Raw genomic sequence first — 19,989 nt, 5'->3', positions numbered from 1 at the left:
AATTGAATTATTCAACTGGGTGTGACCCCATGGGCCCACTGTGGTAAGTGACATTCTCAAAAGAGGTCTGTCTAGAGGGCAGTGACAGCCAGCCTCAGGCTTTGAGCCTGATTGCACTGTATTGGGATGATTTGTATTGGCAGAGCAGTCTTCATAAAGAAGAGCCTGCAATAAGACACAAGCCGAGAGAATGCTCGTCACCAGGTGAGTGAAATGGAAAAGAGGGCTGGGTGCAGTAGCTCACATCTGTAATCCCAGCACTTTGGGATTACAGGAGAGTAGATTACCTAAGGTCAGGAGTTTGAGACCAGCCTGGCTAACGTGGCGAAACCCCATCTTGACTAAAATTACAAAAATCAGCCAGGCGTGGTGGCGTGCACCTGCAACTAACTCCAGCTACTTGGCAGACCGAGACAGGAGAATCACTTGAACCCGGGAGGTGGAGGTTGCAGTGAGCTGAGATCGTGCCACTACATTCCAGCCTGGGCAACAAGAGGGAAACTCCATTTCAAAAAAAGAGAAAGATATCGAAAAAAAAAGTTATTAAAAATAAGAAGGAGGCTGGACGCATTGGCTCATGCTTATAATCTTAGCACTTTGGGTGGCTGAGGCAGGCAGATCATTTGAATGCAGGAGTTTGACAGGGTATAGTTGGCATGGACCTGTGGTCCCAGCTACTGAGGAGGCTAAGGTGGGAGGATCACCTGAGCCTGGAAGGTTGAGGCTCCAGTGAGATATGATTGTGTCACTGCACTCCAGACTGGATGACAGAGTGAGACTCTGTCTCAAAAAAAAAAAAAAAAGGAGGGGGTGGGTCTCCTCTTGGAACTTCGAAATGCTCATTTTCAGATAGTATACCTATAAACTGAAGAATAAATCTTTATTATTAATTTTGTTAATAAATTTAATCATACCTTTTATTGTCTAATTCTTTTTGTTAATATGTAAAATAAGCTACCTAGTATTATTTCAGGATCTTAGATGGGAAAAATTTTAACATATGTTCTAAGCTATAAGAACCTTGATTTTTTTAATGCAGCAATGAGGTATGCTTAACTTCAATTTCTAATGGGAAATAACACCTGATTAACTTGCTTGACATACTTGTGAGTTTTAAAATTGTGATCCTGGATAATAAGTAACTAATTTTGAAGTTGACCTAAATCGTGAATGAGCTATCCATTTTTACCTGCACAATAGTATCGATCAAGTCAACAGCCTACGAGAGATCCAAGCACTGAGGCGCCTGAATCCACACCCAAACATTCTTACGTTGCATGAAGTGCTTTTGTAAGTATATTTGGAGCTTGAAAAGTTATCTAAATTTGATGAAAATAATCTCTTTGTTAAGAAAGGAAACCATGGTAGACATTTTGAATTTTTGGTTTGTAGCTCAGAGAGTAACCATTTTCACTTCATCTTCATCACATTTTAATTTGGGAAAATGTGCATTTGATTCTCTCTTTTTTTTTTTTTTTTGAGACTCTCTCTGTCACTCAGGCTGGAGTGCAGTGGTGAAATCTTGGCTCACTGCAAACTCCACCTCCTGGTTTTAAGCAATCTCCTGCCTTAGCCTCCCGAGTAGCTGGGATTACAGGTGCCAGCCATTACACCTGGCTAATTTTTGTATTTTTAGTAGAGATGGGGTTTCACCATGTTAGCCAGGTTGGTCTCGAACTCCTGACCTCAGGTGATCTGCCCACCTCAGCCTCCCAAAGTGCTGGGATTACAGGCTGGAGCCACCGCGCCCAGCCAGCATTTGATTCTTAATGTGGAAATGGTTTCATTTAGGTGACTCCACATCATAAAAGCATCTGTCATGCAGTAGTCTTCCTGTAGCTCAGTTAGGCTGCTGAGGACTTGAGTGTGAATTTTGGCCTACTGGGAAAGCACTGTTGTGTTATTTCAGGGATTGTACATTCTCACTCTGTCCTTGCCAGTTGCCATTTCTGAACGGTCTCCTGTAGTCTTTCTTACTATAATTGATAACATTTCTGGGGACTTTTCACTTCTGTTCTAATCATAGAATACTTTCCATAAAACTTATCAATCAAGAAGGCAGAGCACAGCTTATCCCTCAGTGCCTGTCTGAGCCTGGGAAGCCTTCTTCCTGGCAGCTTTGTGCTGCACTTACAGACCCCGCTGAGTCAGGGAGTCAGGCTGCAGGATTTTGGGACGCTGTGGACTAGAAGGGCACCGCCACTCTGAGAGGGGGCACCTTGATGGCGAAGCTTCGCTGTGCCTCTGAGGGAGGCTGGCCTGTAAGATCGGCCAAGGAACTCCAGGCACTGCTAGTTAAATTTTAATCAGAGGATGGAACAGTTTTAAACTCAAAGTGAAATGTCTTTTTATAACTGTGTGACTTCCTGGCCTGTAGCGTTCTTAGAAGTCAGTTTGGGCCGGGTCCGGAGACTGCAGTTTGTATGCAGTGGTCTCAACACTGCATGCACATCACGCGCTTTCCACACCCTTTTCAAAGTGCTTCTGTCCAGAGTCTCACGTGGGGCTCCTAACAACTGAGACCCCTTCCAGCCAGACTGGAGGCACTGAGAGCAGGTCTGGGGATACAGGCTCCTGCTCACGACTCTGGGAGCCCTTTAAGGGCCTGCTTGAACTCAGGAGAAGTTGGTGGCTCAGCCAGCAGTCTCTGCCCCATTCTGTGTCAGCATGGATATCACACACTTTATAATGTGACTCGTTTTTCTCTTTTTCCCCTGACTGGTTTTTGGTTTTTACTCCCATTGTGATTTATCTCAATTACATGGAAGGAATTTAGCTAAATTAAAATTAAATTTGCAGTCATGGAGCATGAATTAATTTTTTTTCTTTCTTTCTTTTTTTTTTTTTTGTGACAAGGTCTCGAGACACTGTCACTCAGGCTGGAGTACAGTGGCACAAACTTGGCTCATTGCAATCTCCACCTCCCAGGTTTAAGCAATTCTCCTGCCTCAGCCTCCCGAGTAGCTGTAACTACAGGCATGCCACCATGCCCAGCCAATATTTGTATTTTTCGTAGAGATGGGGTTTCACTTTGTTGGCCTGGCTGGTCTCAAAATACCTAACCTGAAGTGATCCACCACCTCAGCCTCCCAAAGAGTGGGGTTACAGGCCGAACCACTGCGCCTGGCCTCTTTAATTGTTTTGCTTGCCCACTCCCTAATCTTTTTCTTCTTTCTGCTGAGAGTTAATTGTATATTTTGAAGATATATCTATTTTCTACTTTTTTTTGTTGTTTATTTTATTTTTTTTAGAGACAGGGTCTCGCTATGTTGCCCAGGCTGGAGTGCAATGGCTATTCACAGGCGCGATCCCACTACTGATCAGTAGGGGAGTTTTGACCTGCTCCGTTTCCGCCCTGAGCTGGTTCACCCCTCCTGAGGCCTCCTGGTGGTCCCCTGCTCCCGGGAAGTCACCATATTGATGCCGAACTTAGTGTGGACACCCGATCGGCATAGCACACTACAGCCCAGAATTCCTGGGCTCAAGCAATCCTCCCACCTCAGCCTCCTGAGTAGCTGGGACTACAGGCGTGTGCCACCATGCCCGGCTCGACTTTCAGAATTTTGTTCAGAGTTGGGTTTTGCTCGTATTTTTATTAATTGTACCTGAAATACTGATTTAAAATCAAAGCCTTTACTGTTTTAGCAAGTACACTGTAGTGTTTCATGTGGGAGTGCCTTACATTTGCTAGAAATGTTTACAAATGAATTAAATATTGAGTTATATTTTCTGATTAAGGCAAGAAAAATTATTTTTAAAACTTGCTTTCTTCTTCAGTGACAGAAAATCTGGTTCTCTTGCACTAATATGTGAACTTATGGACATGAATATTTATGAGCTAATACGAGGTACGTAGAATAATTTGAAAGCTAATCTAAGGCGCTCTTTTAAGGCTTGTAATTCATATACGCTTAGCTGTTCTCAACATCATGAGTCTTCATAGTGCCATAGTTATATATAATACCCTGTACAGCGCCACGTCACTCACGGGGAGGCACTTCCCTGATGGCCCTTCTACTCAGAACACGGCTGCAGACAAGAAAGGAAGCCCCAGGCCCTTTGGGTGCGCATGAGGTCTGGGCGAGGATGGCGGGAGGCAGCAGGTAGCCAGCCCTGCCATGGTCACATGCGCGCAGGCCTGCTGGCTTGGGGGGCCTCTCTGCTCCCTGGATCTGCTGTTGCTCAGCATTCTGTTCCATGCCTCCAAGGCAGAGCTTTCCCTGTAAAATCATCCCCTGCATGTGAGGGAAGCTCCTGCCATTTTCCAGGGTGCTCGTTCATTTCCTTTCTTCTGAACAATGAAGCACTGTTTAGGAGAGCATGTTTGCCTGAGATGACCTCAGTCAGGGCTGGTGTGGGATACGTATGGAGGTCCCTGAGGGGAACAGGAGCAAAGGCGAGAGCTGGCTGGCCCACATCAAGCAAAGTGTTCCTGGGGATCTGACCTCATGGTTGTGTTAGATGTCAGGACAAATGAACCTTGTATATTTCACTAAGAAAGCAACACGGCAAGTGTTAGATCTACAAATCGCATAATACCTGGAAGACAAACAGAAACAACTGCCCTACTGTCACATGAGTGACTGTTTATGACTTGGAACCGAATTTTAGTGACAGCATCATAGATGATTTAGATGCCGTATTTCAGACTTTGGGCCAGACTGAAGATGATGTGCTGTGGGAAACTTGTAGATAGTAAACTGTTTTTGTGCTGAAGAAAACACTGATGTTGAAGATAAATATGAAGAGTTCAAATAAAATTGTTTTTAGGAAGTTGGATAGTGGAAAAAAGCATTATATCAATATTCATGTGTTTTATATGTGACTTAAAATATGTGTGTGATAGTACAGCACTAGCAACATAAATAGCATAGGTAGGCAAGTCTCACTCCGTTGCCCAGGCTGGAGTGCAGTGGCACCCCTGGCTCACTGCAACATCTGCCTCTTGGTTTCTAGCAATTCTCCTGCCTCAGCCTCCCAAGTAGCTGGGACTACAGGCGCATGCTTCTATGCCCAGCTCATTTTTTTGTATTTTAGTAGAGACAGGGTTTCACCGTGTGGCCTCCCAAAGTGCTAGGATTATAGGCCTGAGCCACCACACCCAGCAGTAAGCAGGTTTTTCTACATCCATAAAAGTTGATGTATATAAAGCCGAGCACAGTGGCTCATGCCTGTAATCCTAGCACTTTAGGAGGCCAAGGCAGGTGGATCACTTAAGGTCAGTTCAAGACCAGCCTGACCAACATGGTGAAAACCTGTCTTTACTAAAAATACACATAAAAAATTAGCAGGGCGTTGTGTGTGCCTGTAGTGCCAGCTACTCAGGAGGCTGAGGCAGGAGAATCGCTTGAACCCAGGAGGTGGAGATTGCAGTGAGCCAAGATTGTGCCACTAGACTCTAGTCTGGGCAACAGAGCGAGACTGTCTCAAAAAATAAAAATAAAGGCTGGGCGTGGTGGCTCGTGCCTACAATCCCAGCACTTTGGGAGGCTGAGGCAGGTGGATCGCTTGAGGTCAAGGGTTCAAGACCAGCCTGGCGGATCAGTGAAACCATGTCTGTACCAAAAATGTGAAAAAGCTGGGCGTGGTGACATGTGCCTGTAGTCCCATCTACTTGAGAGGCTGAGGCAGGAGAATCACTTGAACCTAGGAGGCAGGGGTTGCAGTGAGCCAAGATTGCGCCACTGCACTCCAGATTGTACATGGAAGCGAGACTCTATCTCAAGAAAAAATAAAGACATAAATGAATAACTCAACAAGACGGGGCAATTTTCAGCAAGTTGCTGTGTGTTGGCCAGGCTGGTCTCAAACTCGAGACCTCAGGTGATCCACTCGCCTCGGCCTCACGTATCAACAGTAATTAGGTACCTCTATTCATGTAAGGCACTGAGCACCAGCTGTGGACGATGGTAGTGATTTAGTGAAAACTGAATCATCACTAAGGCTTTTGCTACCGGAATGACCATTCTTATGATGTAAATTGCCACTCTTAGGTTATTAGAATATTGGGGAGCACCGTTAAAGACTAAAGAATGAGGTAATAATGAAATAAGGGAACGATCACACAGCCATTATTGAGTTGTGTACTTGTCTTTATGGCACTGTGCACAGTCTGGCAAGGACTGGGAAGACGGAGAAGCAGCCTGTCAGGTGCACGTTTTTGATACTGAAAGAGCACATAGCCTAGTGTCCACGTAAACTGTACGAAAGTGATGCGAGAGAAAGGGAACTGCTGGGGTGATTTTCTCTGTTGAACAGGTGTCAGATGAGGCAGAGATGGTGTGGGCTAGGAAAGTAAGGCTTCCCTGGAGGAGTGGTAGAAATTAGACAGGCGCAGGAGAGGATGTCTCATTTGCAGTGACATGCCAAAGGCAGGGACACAGGGAACACAACAGACACAGTTCCCACCCATGTGGAGCTCATACTTGATGAGGAGAGAGAGGAAACAAGTGAAGAAATTATCAAGAATATCAGTTAACATGATCAAGAATTCCAGACAGGGATAAGGCTGTCAGCGACTAAAACAGGTCAGTGTGTTAGAGAGGTGAGGATTGAGTACTTCAGGCAGAGGGCAGCCAGTGCAAAGGCCCTGAGGCCACTGTGAGGGAAGAGACCCATGTGGCTGGAGGACATGGAGGAGCGCTGTGGGAAATGGAGTAGGCAGCCACCAATGAGGCTGGTAGGGCTAGGGTAGGAATTTTTGTTATTCTAGGTTCAATGGGAAGCCATTATCAGGTTTTAAGGCAGGGGAGAGGTCGTTTTCATTTGGTGTTTAGACCAGTGTTTCTATAACTGTCGCAGAAGACCAGTTGTTTTATTTCTAATCCGTTGCAGACCAGAATTTTTATAAAGTATAGTAAAAATGAATGACCAGAAAAGGGAACACATGCCTAGATGCGCAGCATGTCAAGTTGCTATACACGGTTCTAAACTGTTATTCTGTAACAAGCAGTCCCCTGGCATCAGTTTATGGGCTGTGCTTTAAGTAGTGCCTTTTTAGAAGGAATTCTCCAGTTGCTATTTAAAGACTACATGTGCTGGGAGTGGGCGTGTCGGTTCTCCCTTTCAGCTGGAAACTACAGCATCCCCTGTTCTCTGATGAACTGCAGAGGGATGACTGTGATACAGATAGATTGCCAGAGTCGTTGGGAGGACTTCTTCAGAAGCTGGCTCTGGGCTTGGCTCTTGGAAGTCGCTTCTCACAGCTGCTGTCCATGATCAGGCTGCTGCCCCTGCCACTGACAGCGCTCTGCGGAATAAAGCTGCTGCAGTGACCAGGCCTGGAATAAGGCCGCCTCTGCCAGGGTGAGGAGGCAGCGTGATCTGTGCCCTCAGAATGGATGCTTTCCCTCCCTCATCTGCCCCCATACCTGGGCCTGAAGCGTCTTTCCCAAGCGGTCCCATTTAGGCAGAGCCCAAGTCACATCTGGAACCCCCAGCTGCGAGGCAGCCTGAAGAACGTCGTTTGGACTTTCCGGCCTGCCGTGCTAGATGGGGGTGTTGGGATGGGTCCTGAGTAAGCCAGTCTGTGGGTGTGCCACGAAGGCAAGAGTGGCGTGGGAGCCTGGGGAAGGGACGGTGAAGGCGTTTTGTCTACCACTCACTTTGGAAGATTGTCCCTGGATTCTTCTTTGGTGTGAGTTAGTAATTGGGGTGGATAGAGAATGGCCATGTCATCAGCGATCCTGGTTTGTGTATTTGGATATATGCGCTTATGGCTCTGGGCTCATGCCGTCTGCAGTAGGAAAGCCTGTCTTGGAATTTATGAAGGAAAACTGTAAAAGAGGTTAAGTATCCATCATAATCTTTCTATAGAGGCAGCTACTCTTTTACACAGCTGTATCTGATTCTGCTCTCTGTTTTAACTATTCAAGTTAAATTCATAGGGCCAGGTGCAGTGGCTCATGCGTATAGTCCTAACTCTTTGGGAGTCCAAGGTGGGAGGATTACTTGAGCACAGGAGTTCGAGACTAGCCTGGGCAACATAGTGAGACCCTGTCTGTACAAAAAAAAATTTTTTTTCAATTAGCCAGGTGTGGTGGCACACACCTGTAGATCCAGCTGCTCAGGAGGCTACAGTGAGCCATGATTGCACCACTGCACTTCAGCCTGGGCAACAGAATGAGACCTTGACACACACACACAAAATTTATTTGCCTTAGTGAGTGGCTGGTTCGTGGTTCTCTCCACCCTCACTGGGAGGGGTGTGTGCTGGGTTGCCGTCAGGATGCAGGCCACATTGGCAGCTGTATTCCTTTAGTTAGTGGTGAGTGCAGGGAATGCCATGGTTTATCACTGTTCACTTATTTTTTTTAAATTACTAGTATTAAATATGACATTCCTTAGCGTCTTCTTTTTTTTTTTTTTTTTTTTTGAGACGGAGTTTCGCTCTTGTTACCCAGGCTGCAGTGCAATGTTGTGATCTCGGCTCACCGCAACCTCCGCCTCCTGGGTTCAGGCAATTCTCCTGCCTCAGCCTCCTGAGTAGCTGGGATTACAGGCACGTGCCACCATGCCCAGCTAATTTTTTTGTATTTTTAGTAGAGACGGGGTTTCACCATGTTGACCAGGATGGTCTCGATCTCTTGACCTCGTGATCCACCCACCTCGGCCTCCCAAAGTGCTGGGATTACAGCCACCGCGCCCAGCCCCTTAGCGTCTTCTTAACGAGACTATTTGGTAAAAAATAACTTGTAAAAAATTACCTTGGTCAGGATAGCTACAGCAGATGAGAGAAGTGCTGTGGTCACTGGCATCACTAAGGGGCATATGAGAAACTTCTGAGTGGCTTGTTAATTGCACTCTATTTTACTTACTGTTTGAAAACAAAAATCTGATGGAACCAGATACAGTCTTAGACCCGGAAAGTTTTGGAGAAGCTTGTGGAGAGTGGGTAGGCAGTGCTTTCCTTGGCAAAGGTGTGGTCTCCAGCTGTTCAGACCACGGAGCCTACACTATTGCCCTGATACCCCACTCTAACAGTAACCCCTCCTTACCCCTAGGCTGTGAATAGGGAGTTTCCAGGAGGAGACCTGAGAAGGCCAGGAAGGCCGGGCACCTGAGGAGGACTCTTACCTGGGACTGAAGGCATCCGAGAAGCACAGATTCCTGGCCACCATTCCCGTTTGTGGCTCCATTAGGTCTAGGTTCAGGCCTTGCTTTTTTTGTTTGTTTGTTTTTTGAGATGGAGTCTCACTGTTTCCCAGACTGGAGTGCAGTGGTGTGATCTCGGTGCACTGCAACCTCTGCTGCCTGGGTTCCGGCGATTCTCCTGCCTCAGCTTCCCGAGTAGCTGGAATTACAGGTGCCTGCCACCACACCTGGCTAATTTTTATAGTTTTAGTAGAGTTGGGGTTTCACCATCTTGGCCATGCTGGTCTTGAACTCCTGACCTCATGATCCAACTGCCTTGGCCTCCCAAAATGCTGGGATTACAGGCATGAGCCACCACACCTGGCCGAAATCTGCTTTTTAAAAGACTCCTAGGTGATTATGAAGATTGGATAGACTCTTCCTAAAAGATTCCACGTTTCCCAAGTTCAGATGACTCTAATGACAGTTTTATGATGTGAGTCAGATTTGAATACGTGGACGTGGCTGAGAAGGGCATTCCTAGGGTGGAACATCAGGAAGGTAAGTACTAAACAGGAGAGCTTTGGGAGCGTCCAGAGAAGAGTGCACGCGTGACTTCACCTCAGCATCCGATAAACAAGAAGGCTGTGGTGGCCCATGGTTCTCTCGAATCGAGGACCCGGGACTAGTAGCTGCATCTGGGCTCTTGTTAGGCCACTTATGGGGCCCTACTGCAGACCTTCTGAAGCAGAAATGTGGTGGGTGAAGACGGGGAGGGGCAGTCTGTGTCTTAGCAACCCACTCACTGGAGTCCAAGAACCTTGTGGTGGAGAGGAATTGGTTGCAGGGTGTCTTGAGTGCCAGGCTAAGTCAGGGTGCAGTGAGACTGGGTTTGATGGCAAGACCCAGGAACACCTGATGAGACAAGCTTCCAGCAGCTCCTCCTGCTGCATGTGTGAAGGGGAAAGTTGCCTTCTTTTCACCTGTAGATAGATATTAATCAAACAAGATTCCAGAATTCCTCAAGCTTGGGAAAGCTGATAAAAGTCTTACTTTTGATTCTTTTTATTTTAATTCTGTAAAATTAATGATAAATTATGTGAAACAATAAAAAGATGATAATATTACATGAAAAAAGTTCATTGCAGCCAGGCACGGTGGCTCATGCCTGTAATCCCAGCACTTTGGTAGGCTGAGGCAGGCAGATCATGAGGTCAGAAGTTCAAGACCAGCCTGGCCAACATGGTGAAACCCTGTCTCTACCAAAAATACAAAAATTAGCCAGGCGTTGTAGTGGGCGCCTGTAATCCCAGCTACTTGGGAGGCTGAGGAGGGAGAGTCACTTGAACCCAGGAGGCAGAAGTTACAGTGAGCTGAGATCACACTATTGCACTCCAGCCAGGGCAATAAGAGTGAAAATCCTCCAAAAAAAAAAAAAAAAAAAGAAAAAGAAAAGTTAAGTGCACCTAGACATTTTACAATTTAAATTACTTTCTATGGCCGGGAGCAGTGGCTCACGCCTGTAATCCCAGCACTTTGGGAGGCCGAGGCAGGTGGATCTCAAGGTCAAAAGATCGAGACCATCCTGGTCAACATGGCGAAATCCTGTCTCTACTAAAAATACAAAAAATAGCTGGGCATGGTGGCGCTTGCCTGTAATCCCAGCTACTCAGGAGGCTGAGGCAGGAGAATTGCCTGAACCCAGGAGGCGGAGGTTGCGGTGAGCAGAGATCGCGCCATGTCCAGCCTGGGTAACAAGAGCAAAACTCCATCTCAAAAAAATAAATAAATAAATAAATAAAATTACTTTCTATTTATATATTTTAAACAGTTAAGTAGAGAAAAAGAATAATTTTAATTTTCAAAATAAATTGCAAACTTAGGACCAAAAGGGTCAAATGCCATATGTGCTGATGGAGAGAAAGTGGATTTCCAAATTGTTAGGTAAACATGTTGCTGTGCAGATTTCAAACTTAATGACTTAAAACACACACTTTGAAAATTAAAATCAAGTAAAGTTGACATCTTCTGGAACAAGGGTAAACTGTGATGCTGGGTGTGTGGTATGAAGAGTCTTCAAACATAGTAGAGAAAACCATGGGCACCAAGGCACAGCCAGTCCAGGTGCTGAGTATAGGATGGCCGCAAGGCACTGCGCCAGATGCGCTAAATGGCCCCTCCTGTGGACTGGGAACTGAAAGCAGCTGAATGAACTGCTTCTTGAACTGTGATGTGCCCCCTTTAAAGTGGAAATCTCCACAGACAGGAAAGCCTAGCGGAACACTGGGTTTACGAGTGACTCCTAACATTTTCATCATCAACGGAGGCTGGCTGAGGCTGTCATACCGTGCTACTCTGGCGACCATCGCTCAGTGCTATTCCCACTGAAACCATAGCACACGCGCTCTGACTGTTACAGAGCTGTGGCCAGTGTTGGAGGTGATGCGCGTGCTAATTGCGCTGATTTCATCCTTACACATTGTATGTACGGATCAAAACAACACTCTGGATCCCATGAATAGGTACAATTACTACGTGCCCATTAAAAAGAAAAAAAAATAGGGCTGGGCGCAGTGGCTCACCCCTGTAATCCCAGCACTTTGGGAGGCCGAGGCGGGTGGATCATGAGGTCAAGAGATCGAGACCATCCTGGTCAATATGGTGAAACCATCTCTACTAAAAATACAAAAAATTAGCTGGGCATGGTGGCGCATGCCTGTAATCTCAGCTACTCGGGAGGCTGAGGCAGGAGAATTGCCTGAACCCAGGAGGCGGAGGTTGCAGTGAGCCGAGATCGCGCCATTGCACTCCAGCCTGGGGAACGAGCAAAACTCCGTCTCAAAAAATAAAATAAAATGAAAATAAAAAAATACTAACAATTCTGTCATTCTTCAATAACGTCTATCGATTGTTTCTTCATTTTTTAATTGGCCGTTTCCCAAACCTGCTTTACCTGTGTCAAAACTCAGAAAAACCATGTGTGCTGGAGCACAGGCGGAGTCACCGTGCAGCTGATAGGGCTGGGTTGCCCGGTGCCTTCACCATTTTTATATATTTGGTTAAATTTGCAAAAATAAGATATTTTAGCCACAAAGTGAAGACCGCCATCTCTTGTATCTTGACCTCTCCCACGTCATACTTGCCCTTTGAGAGTAACCGTGGAGCGCCTCGGACATGTCTGGAGTCTCGTTAGGGGTGGCTGGGATACGGTTTTGTGCTTTGCGTCTCTTCCATGTACTAATAGTCACATTATTGCTGGCCGTCTCATTTTGGGTGTCTTCTAGGAATACTCTGAATATGGTCAGTTCAAAGATTAAACAGCATTCACTCCATAGAAAACTTGAAATATGAAATTTTATAGCTCAGATATGAAAGAAACTTAGCGGAAGTTTCCCCAAATTTGACAGCAGTCTTAAAAATTACATGGTGTTCCTAACACCTAGTTGAGGATGTGAAAGAAACCTTTATAGACTGTCAAAAAGAAAACAAAAGTAATTTTCCCTTAAAAACACATGCGCTGTGTAATTTTAAATGAGAGCATGCCAGTATACAGAATTTTTTTTTTTTTTTTTTTTTTTGAGACAGAGTTTCATTCCTGTCGCCCAGGCTGGAGTGCACTGGTGCGATCTCGGCTCACTCCAACATCCGCCTCCTGGGTTCAAGCAATTCTCCAGCCTCAGCCTCCTGAGTAGCTGGGATTACAGGTGTCTGCCACCACACCCATCTGATTTTTGTATTTTTAGTAGAGACGGGGTTTTGCTCTGTTGGCCAGGATGGTGTCAAACTCCTGACCTCAAGTGATTCACCCACCTCAGCCTCCCAAAGTGCTGGGATTATAGGTGTGAGCCACCGTGCCCGGCCAATATATGGAGTTTTAAATAGTATATTTTAGGTACACCACATATTTCCTAAGACTACTTCAGATGATTTTTCACAGGGGAAGTTAGATTTTCCCGCATTGTTAAATAAAAATGGATTATTTTTATTTCAGAAAAGAGGATATGTACCATCAGTAACCATATTTGCCTGTTTTCTTGATGGTATAGGGAGAAGATACCCATTATCAGAAAAGAAAGTGACGCACTATATGTACCAGTTGTGTAAGTCCCTCGACCACATTCACAGGTACACTCCTAGAGATGCGACAGCCTGAAATTAATAGAACGTGTTAACATTTGAATCAATAAGTGTGATTAAGTTTATTTTTCCTTTTATGCTGAATGCAGAAATGGAATATTTCACAGAGATGTCAAACCAGAGAATATCCTCATAAAGGTAAGAGCCTTTACAGGAAAGCCGGGCATCAGAAGAAAGGCTGATAGAAAACTTCCCCCGGAGGAGGTTTCAGCCCATGTAGCTGGACAGCTTGTTTGTTACGGTATTTTTTTCCTCTCAGCTTGTAAAAAAAGGTTTTATTTAATAAATGCCAGCAACATAGCTGACTGTGCACCTGGAAGAAAATAACAGAAGGTCCCCTTCAAACACTGCAGACCAAATGAACCCCATTCGGATGGCCATTCGAAACCCCGTGGAGGTAGATGTGGCAGAGGCAGGATTCGAGCTCAGGTCCATCTCACTCGAAAGCCACTAAACCCCCTGTGGTTAAGGCATACAGTTTGCTGTTCCCAGCGGTCGCTGGCTGTCAGCAGGCTCCTCTGAGGCTTCGTGGCTAAAGAGCCCTCGCCCGGCCGGCCGGCAGCGTGACGGGGCAGACCGCTAGTGTCTGTCGTTCATTTGTAGAAGCGCCACGACCTAACCATTTTCAAAACCTGTAGGCATTTGGAAGTACGCAGAATATTTGTAAACCTGTTCCACTGTAGAAACATCACTTCCTCATCTGCAGAGGCGCTTCCAGGTGCTCGTAACGCCAGCGGTCTGTGTTTACAGACTACTTTAGATGCCAGTAATTGTCCCGCTGGCGCCTGAGCATTTGGAGTGGTTTGTATTACATGACACGTTACTTGTCCTGCTTCTCTCCCGCTGCAGCAGGATGTCCTGAAGTTAGGGGACTTTGGCTCCTGCCGGAGCGTCTATTCCAAGCCGCCGTACACGGAATACATCTCCACCCGCTGGTACCGGGCCCCGGAGTGTCTCCTCACTGACGGCTTCTACACATACAAGATGGACCTGTGGAGCGCCGGCTGCGTGTTCTACGAAATCGCCAGGTAGCGCCCGCCTGGCTCCTGCCTGGCTCCTGCCTGGCTCCTGCCTGGCTCCTGCCTGGCTCCTGCGGCGGGAGGGTGGAGCAGCCAGGCTCGCGCTCCTTCCCCTGAAGTCCAGGTTTTGTTTTTGTTTAATTGTTTTTAATTTAACAGCAGGCAGACCAGGCTTTCATTTTACTTTTGTCAAATATTTGTCCTTGTCTGCCCTTCCCAGAGTGGAGCACCAACCCTCAGTTCTCCCTCACACACCCTCCAGCGGTGTTGGAGCTGCCTCTTTCGGCTTGCTGTGAGGGGCTTGATGGGGCTGCTGCCCTGGAGCAGGGGAAGCATGCCCACTGCCCCTCCTGGGGCTGCCATGGGGAGGGGTGACTCGGGCCTCCCCTGAGAGGTGCAGTCATTATCAGGTAGGGTGCCCTGGCCACTGGTGTGAGGATGATGTACCATGTGGCACAGTTGAACTCTAGAAAGCCCTAATCCCAGCCCTCGCTGCTCCAGCCTCCAAACCCCTCACTCCCCTCAGCCTTTGGGAAGGAGCAGTGGCCCAGGGATGAGGCGACAGGGGGCGGGTCCCACTCAGAGGTGAATGGTGTTGCGCTGAAGAGGCTCACGGGGGTGGAGGTCTGCGCGGCTTGCTGCCGGCGGCCTCTAGCAGGTGGCAATGAGGTTACGGTCTGGCGGCGCATCTGAGGGGCCAAAGTCTGGTCCCAGCTGCTCAGCCACTACAGAAATGCGGAGAGACGTGCACTTGAGGACACACCCTCCTTTGATCCAGACGGTTCATGCTGATAACTTTTCATTTTGGAAAGCCGACTGGCAATTTCACCGAGGCCAGAGTGTCAACTGAGAATCCCTTCTCATGAGCCCAGGTTCTGTGAGTTCATCTGGAGGGGCAGGTGTCAGGACCACTGGCACACAGGGCAACCCAGCGCCCCAGCTGCCGAGCTGGGCTGAGGCTCATCTCCCACGTGGAGCTGTTTCCTCCTCTCTCCTTTAGTCACGAGATCCTGCCGTTTTCTGGAGTAGAAGCTAGGCCTGCCACCAGAGGGTATTTTCAGACCTTTGTGACATGTAATAGGAATTAAATTTATTTATACAGGTTTAAAGTCTTTTCCCCACAATTCCAAAACTATAAAAGCTCTGGAAACCAAAAGGTTTCTTGGGACTCATTTGGTGACAAAACCTGACCTGCCTCACCCCGAATTTGTCCGCAAAACTCCCCTTGGCTGATGGGAGGCTCACTGTGGGGTTATTTATTATGGTTAGTACGAATTCGTCATATTTCACTGCAGACAGTGTGCTGGACAGATGTCGGAATGTGGCTGTCTTTTGCCTCTTAGAAAACACAAGTCAGGGCCAGGCACGGGGGCTCACGCCTATAATCCCAGCACTTTGGGATGCTGAGGGAGGATCACAAGGTCAGCAGTTCAAGACCAGCCTGACCAACATGGTGAAACCCCATCTCTACTAAAAATAAAAAAAAAAAAATTATCTGGGTATGGTGGTGCACACCTGTAGTCCCAGATACTCAGGAGGCTGAGGCAGGGGAATCACTTGAACCCGGGAGGCCGAGGTTGCAGTGAGCCGAGATAACACTACTGCACTCCAGCCTGGGCGACACAGTGAGACTCTGTCTCCAAAAAAAAAGAACATGTCGGACCTGTTGGTAAAGTGGAAACAAAGGCCGAGCACAAGGGAGAGGGGCGCATCCCTGCGGTGAGGGTCTGCACGAGCAGCTAGGCTCAGTTCCTCGTGTTTTGTGTGAGTGAGCCTGTCTGTGGGTGGCGGGTGGGGTGGGGGAGGAAGCAGGCAGAATGGAGAGGCCATGTAATGACCTCGGTGCCTCCTGTCATGCCCTTCCAGTCTGCAGCCCCTCTTCCCTGGAGCAAATGAATTGGACCAAATCTCAAAAATCCACGATGTCATAGGCACACCTGCTCAGAAGACCCTCAGCAAGTTCAAACAGTAAGTGTTGTGCTGTGAGCACATGTGGACTCACTCCCCTGCAGGACCTGCGTCAGGGCGAGCCCTCCACGGCCAGTGAGTGGCTGCTCAGACAGCCCATTACTCGGGGGGTCTCAAAGGTGAGCTCTTCTTTGAGCATCACGGAGAGATTTGTCACCAGCTTTCTGAGGGGCAGGGAGTCAGGCTCTGTTCCCTGAATGGTTTAAGCAGAACTTAGAAGCCTTTGGGTGGAAATGCATAGACCGCAGGGGCGCAGCGGGTAAGGGCTTTCTGCAGCTCTCCATGGTGCTGCTGGCGGGACGGCCCTGGAAGAGGTGTTCCCGGACTTGTAGGAGTCATTCTGATGGAGCTGAGGCTGGGGAGTTGGGACTTCCCAGAAAGGGCCTGTGGGCCGAGGGGGCCAGCAGCATTTAGCACCTCCAGATCCCAGGGAGGGAGGAGGTGGTGACAATTTTGGACTCTTCTTTTTTCATTAAACTTTATTTCATTCTTCTCATGCAGGAAGGTGGTATTTGTCTTTTACAGGAAAGGGGTTTCTGACATCTCCAGCATCACAGATCCCCTTTTGTAAGGCTTTGAAGGGCAGCTTTAGCTTCACGTAGAGGCCTGGCCCCATGCGCACACAGCCTCCCATCATCAGCACCCCACTCCACTGGTGTTTGTTAGGGTCGATGAACCACGGACAGCTCATTGCCACACACAGCCCATCGTCCACCTCAGGGGTCCCTCTTGGTGGGGCACATACAGTGGCTGGGACAGGCATAGACTCCGAGTCATAACTTCCCTTCCGCGCAGGGCCCTCGGTCCTGACAGTGAGCCGCCGGTGCACTCGGGGACGGCATGACCGTTTATTATCATTGGGCTTTTAATACAGGTCGAGAGCTATGAATTTTGATTTTCCTTTTAAAAAGGGATCAGGAATACCTCTACTGACAACCAATTTGTCCCCACAATGCCTCTCCCTCCTGCATGCAATGGTGGCCTATGATCCCGATGAGAGAATCACCGCCCACCAGGCCCTGCAGCACCCTTACTTCCAAGAACAGAGGTAGGCACTCTCCTGGGTTCTGTGGGGAGGATGGCAGGACCTGGCGGGTGGGACCCATGGGCACACGGTTGGGTGGGGCACTGCCCTCTGGAGGGTCCCTGGTTCTTGGGAATCCCTCTGTCTATCCTGAAGAGTGATCAGGGCCCCTTGGGATCCCCACCGTGCTGTGTTCTGCTGTATCCTCCCCAAATGAGGCTGTTGGCAGCTCCAGGGCAGGGGAAAGCGGGGCTGGCTGGCCACTTGTGGTTGGTGCCGAGGCTACAGGTGGTAAGCCTTCTAGAGGAGCCTGGCGTGCAGCCCTTGTAAATAAACGGCGTGAGCACTTCTGAGATGTTAGAGCATTTTGGATGTTTCCTGGCACTGGAGTGCCTGCTGGATGCAAATCTAAGACGTGTCTGCCCTGAGATCCTCTAATTCCATACCTCCGTACACTCCTGTGTGTGCAACCGTGGAGGTGACAGTTCATCCCAAACTGCGAGTCCCTGGGTAGGCAGTGCCTGTGGTTCATGGAGCCAGCTCTGCTCCTGGCCCAGAGACTGTCAGGCTGAGACAGAAAAGGAAAAAAAAAGCCTGATTACAGCTCACGTGGAAAAGAAGAGCTAGTGACGACTCACAGTAGACAAACCGGAGACAAAGAAGCTAAACGGGTTGTGCTCTGGTTCTCAGCGGAGCTGCCCCATTCTCTTCTCCTTCCTCGTAGGAAAACAGAGATGCGGGCCCTGGGCAGCCGCAGAAAAGTCTGCTTTTCAGAGCACGCTATGGCACTGGAACCACTCAGTAACAGCTGGCAGATTTCAAAGGACGGCAGAAAGCAGGTACTAAACAAAATTGGAGCTGGAGACCACCTGGCTCGGCGGGGACTGGACACCCCGGGGTGGCCCGTGTCTCTCTGAGGATGCCGCCCGTGGAGGCCTTGGCAGACCATGCTGTCAGTTGAGGCCTGAACAGCATGCGAATGGTTGGCTCCATGTGTCAAAACGGCGGGGACCCCCTTTTGTTTCCTTAAGCCCTTTCCGCCCCAGTAGCTCAGGACTGATGATGGAAATCCCGTGTGAGCAGGCTGGAGGGGGACCCTTGCACGGGCTTTGTGTCTGCCTGATGACCACATGCAGGTGCCAGGTTCTGTGCCAAAGCACTGTGCAGACATTGCCTCACTGTGCCCTCACAGTGGCCCTGGAGGGAGGCCTCAAGAAGATAACAGCACTGGCCCAAGTCCCCACCTAGCCAGTGACAGGCCCCATGTCCTAGGCAGGCCACACTGTCTGCCTGGCCTGGATGAGCACTTCGTCCCATCAGTGGAGGTGGTGCACATTTTGGGTTGAGAGATGCCAGCTTCCTTCTGCAGTGCCATCACCTTCCCACCTACCGTGTGGCATCCTAGCGCAGTGCAGCCCTGTGGCATCTGCTGGCAGGGTCGCCCCAGTCTCCCAATGCTGGGCTGGCAAGTGTGATCACGTGCCTTTCCATCATTCATCTGTCCCATCGTCCCTGCCTCCACTCACTCCTCCCAGCTTTTACTGAGTGCTCCCTGCCCGCTTAGGACCTGGTAATGCAGAGCTGCAGCCAGGCCGCTCTCCAGAAAGCAAGGCTCCTGTGTCCCGCCGGCCACCGATTACAGCTTCACTTCAGTGTCCCGGAGACAGACTTGCCGAAACCCCATCTCCTGACGTTTCCCCCAGACACGCTTTCTCCCTGTAGCTTCCCACGGCCTTCCCCCCAGGGAGGCAGCCGCGTCAACTGCCAGGCCCCCTGTGCACCCTTCCTTCATCCACAGGGGCTCTGCCTTCTGGCCTCCTGCCTCCTCCTCACCTTGCCCAAGTCACCACAGATGGCCTCCTCACTACTGTCCCCGCCCTGCCTCCGCTCCCTCCAGGACAGAGGGTCTGCTTCAAACCCTGATGTCACTCCCAGCTGGCATTCACCCAAGTCCCCACCCTCAGTCTCATCCGAGGTCTCATGCTTTTCTCTAAGGGAAGGTATTTGAGGCCCTGTGGCCTGGGGCTTTTGTTACGGTCCCCACTTTGCTGCAGTGTGAAAGCAGCTGGAGGCAACACATGAACCACACGGGCTGCGCTGCAGCATGACTGGGGCCGCCAAAATTCGCATTTCACATCATTTTCACATGCCATGAACATTTTTTAAAAATTATTAAAAAATATAAAAACTGGCTGGGTACAGTGGCCCATACCTGTAAACCAAGTGCTTTGGGAGACCAAGGGAGGATCACTTGAGGCCAGGAGTTTGAGACCAGCCTGGGCAACATAGGCGAGACCACTCCCCCCACCACTGCATCTATGTTTTAAAAATTAGCTGGGTATAGTGGTGCGCGCCTGTAGTCCCAGCTACTTGGGAGGCTGAGGCAGGAGGATCACCTGAGCCTAGGAAGCTGAGGCTACAGTGAGCCAAGACTGCACCACTGCACTCCAGTTTGGGCTACAGAGCAACACTCTGTCTCAAAAAAAAAAAAGTGAAACCGTTCTTAGCTCACAAGCTGCCCAAAATCAGGCGGCAGGCACATCAGGGTGAGGCCCTGGAGCTGGAGCAGGAGGCGGGGTGGGCGCCACTGCCCGGGAACGCTTTGCGACCCGCACTGGCTCCTCAGCTCACAGTTGGTGCTGGCCTCTGCCCAGGACTCTAGTGAGCAGCCGCTCCCTTGGGGTGTCTGGGACCTGGTAGATGTGTCCCAGTCACATCTCATGGTGAAGAAATTGTATTAGGCAAGAGTACAAAAGAGCCTCTTGCGTT

The 19,989-nt window shown here is 48.9% G+C and overlaps 1 protein-coding gene across 15 annotated transcripts in view; it reads left to right on the top strand.

Moving 5' to 3' along the window:
* The window catches only part of MOK (MOK protein kinase), a 51,649-nt gene that overhangs the window by 24,346 nt on the left and 7,314 nt on the right, over positions 1-19,989 (top strand). For 4 of the 15 annotated variants that reach the window (XM_035261557.3, XM_009006578.4, XM_035261552.3 and 1 more), the window contains exons 3-10: positions 1,201-1,290; positions 3,778-3,848; positions 13,119-13,197; positions 13,299-13,347; positions 14,059-14,237; positions 16,095-16,196; positions 17,071-17,244; positions 17,945-18,059. In XM_035261557.3, the coding sequence (XP_035117448.1) occupies positions 1,201-1,290; positions 3,778-3,848; positions 13,119-13,197; positions 13,299-13,347; positions 14,059-14,237; positions 16,095-16,196; positions 17,071-17,244; positions 17,945-18,059 (859 nt within the window). Of the gene's footprint in view, positions 1-143; positions 205-1,200; positions 1,291-3,777; positions 3,849-13,118; positions 13,198-13,298; positions 13,348-14,058; positions 14,238-16,094; positions 16,197-17,070; positions 17,245-17,944; positions 18,060-19,989 lie in introns of all 15 variants that reach the window. The other 11 variants (XM_017977340.4, XM_078335790.1, XM_078335791.1 and 8 more) reach the window with 6 other exon arrangements.

The sequence above is a fragment of the Callithrix jacchus genome, chromosome 8 (genome assembly GCF_049354715.1).
Source record: "Callithrix jacchus isolate 240 chromosome 8, calJac240_pri, whole genome shotgun sequence".
Lineage (NCBI taxonomy): Eukaryota > Metazoa > Chordata > Mammalia > Primates > Cebidae > Callithrix > Callithrix jacchus.
Note: the sequence above shows the minus strand (reverse complement) of the source record. Positions and strands in the feature narration are given on the sequence as shown.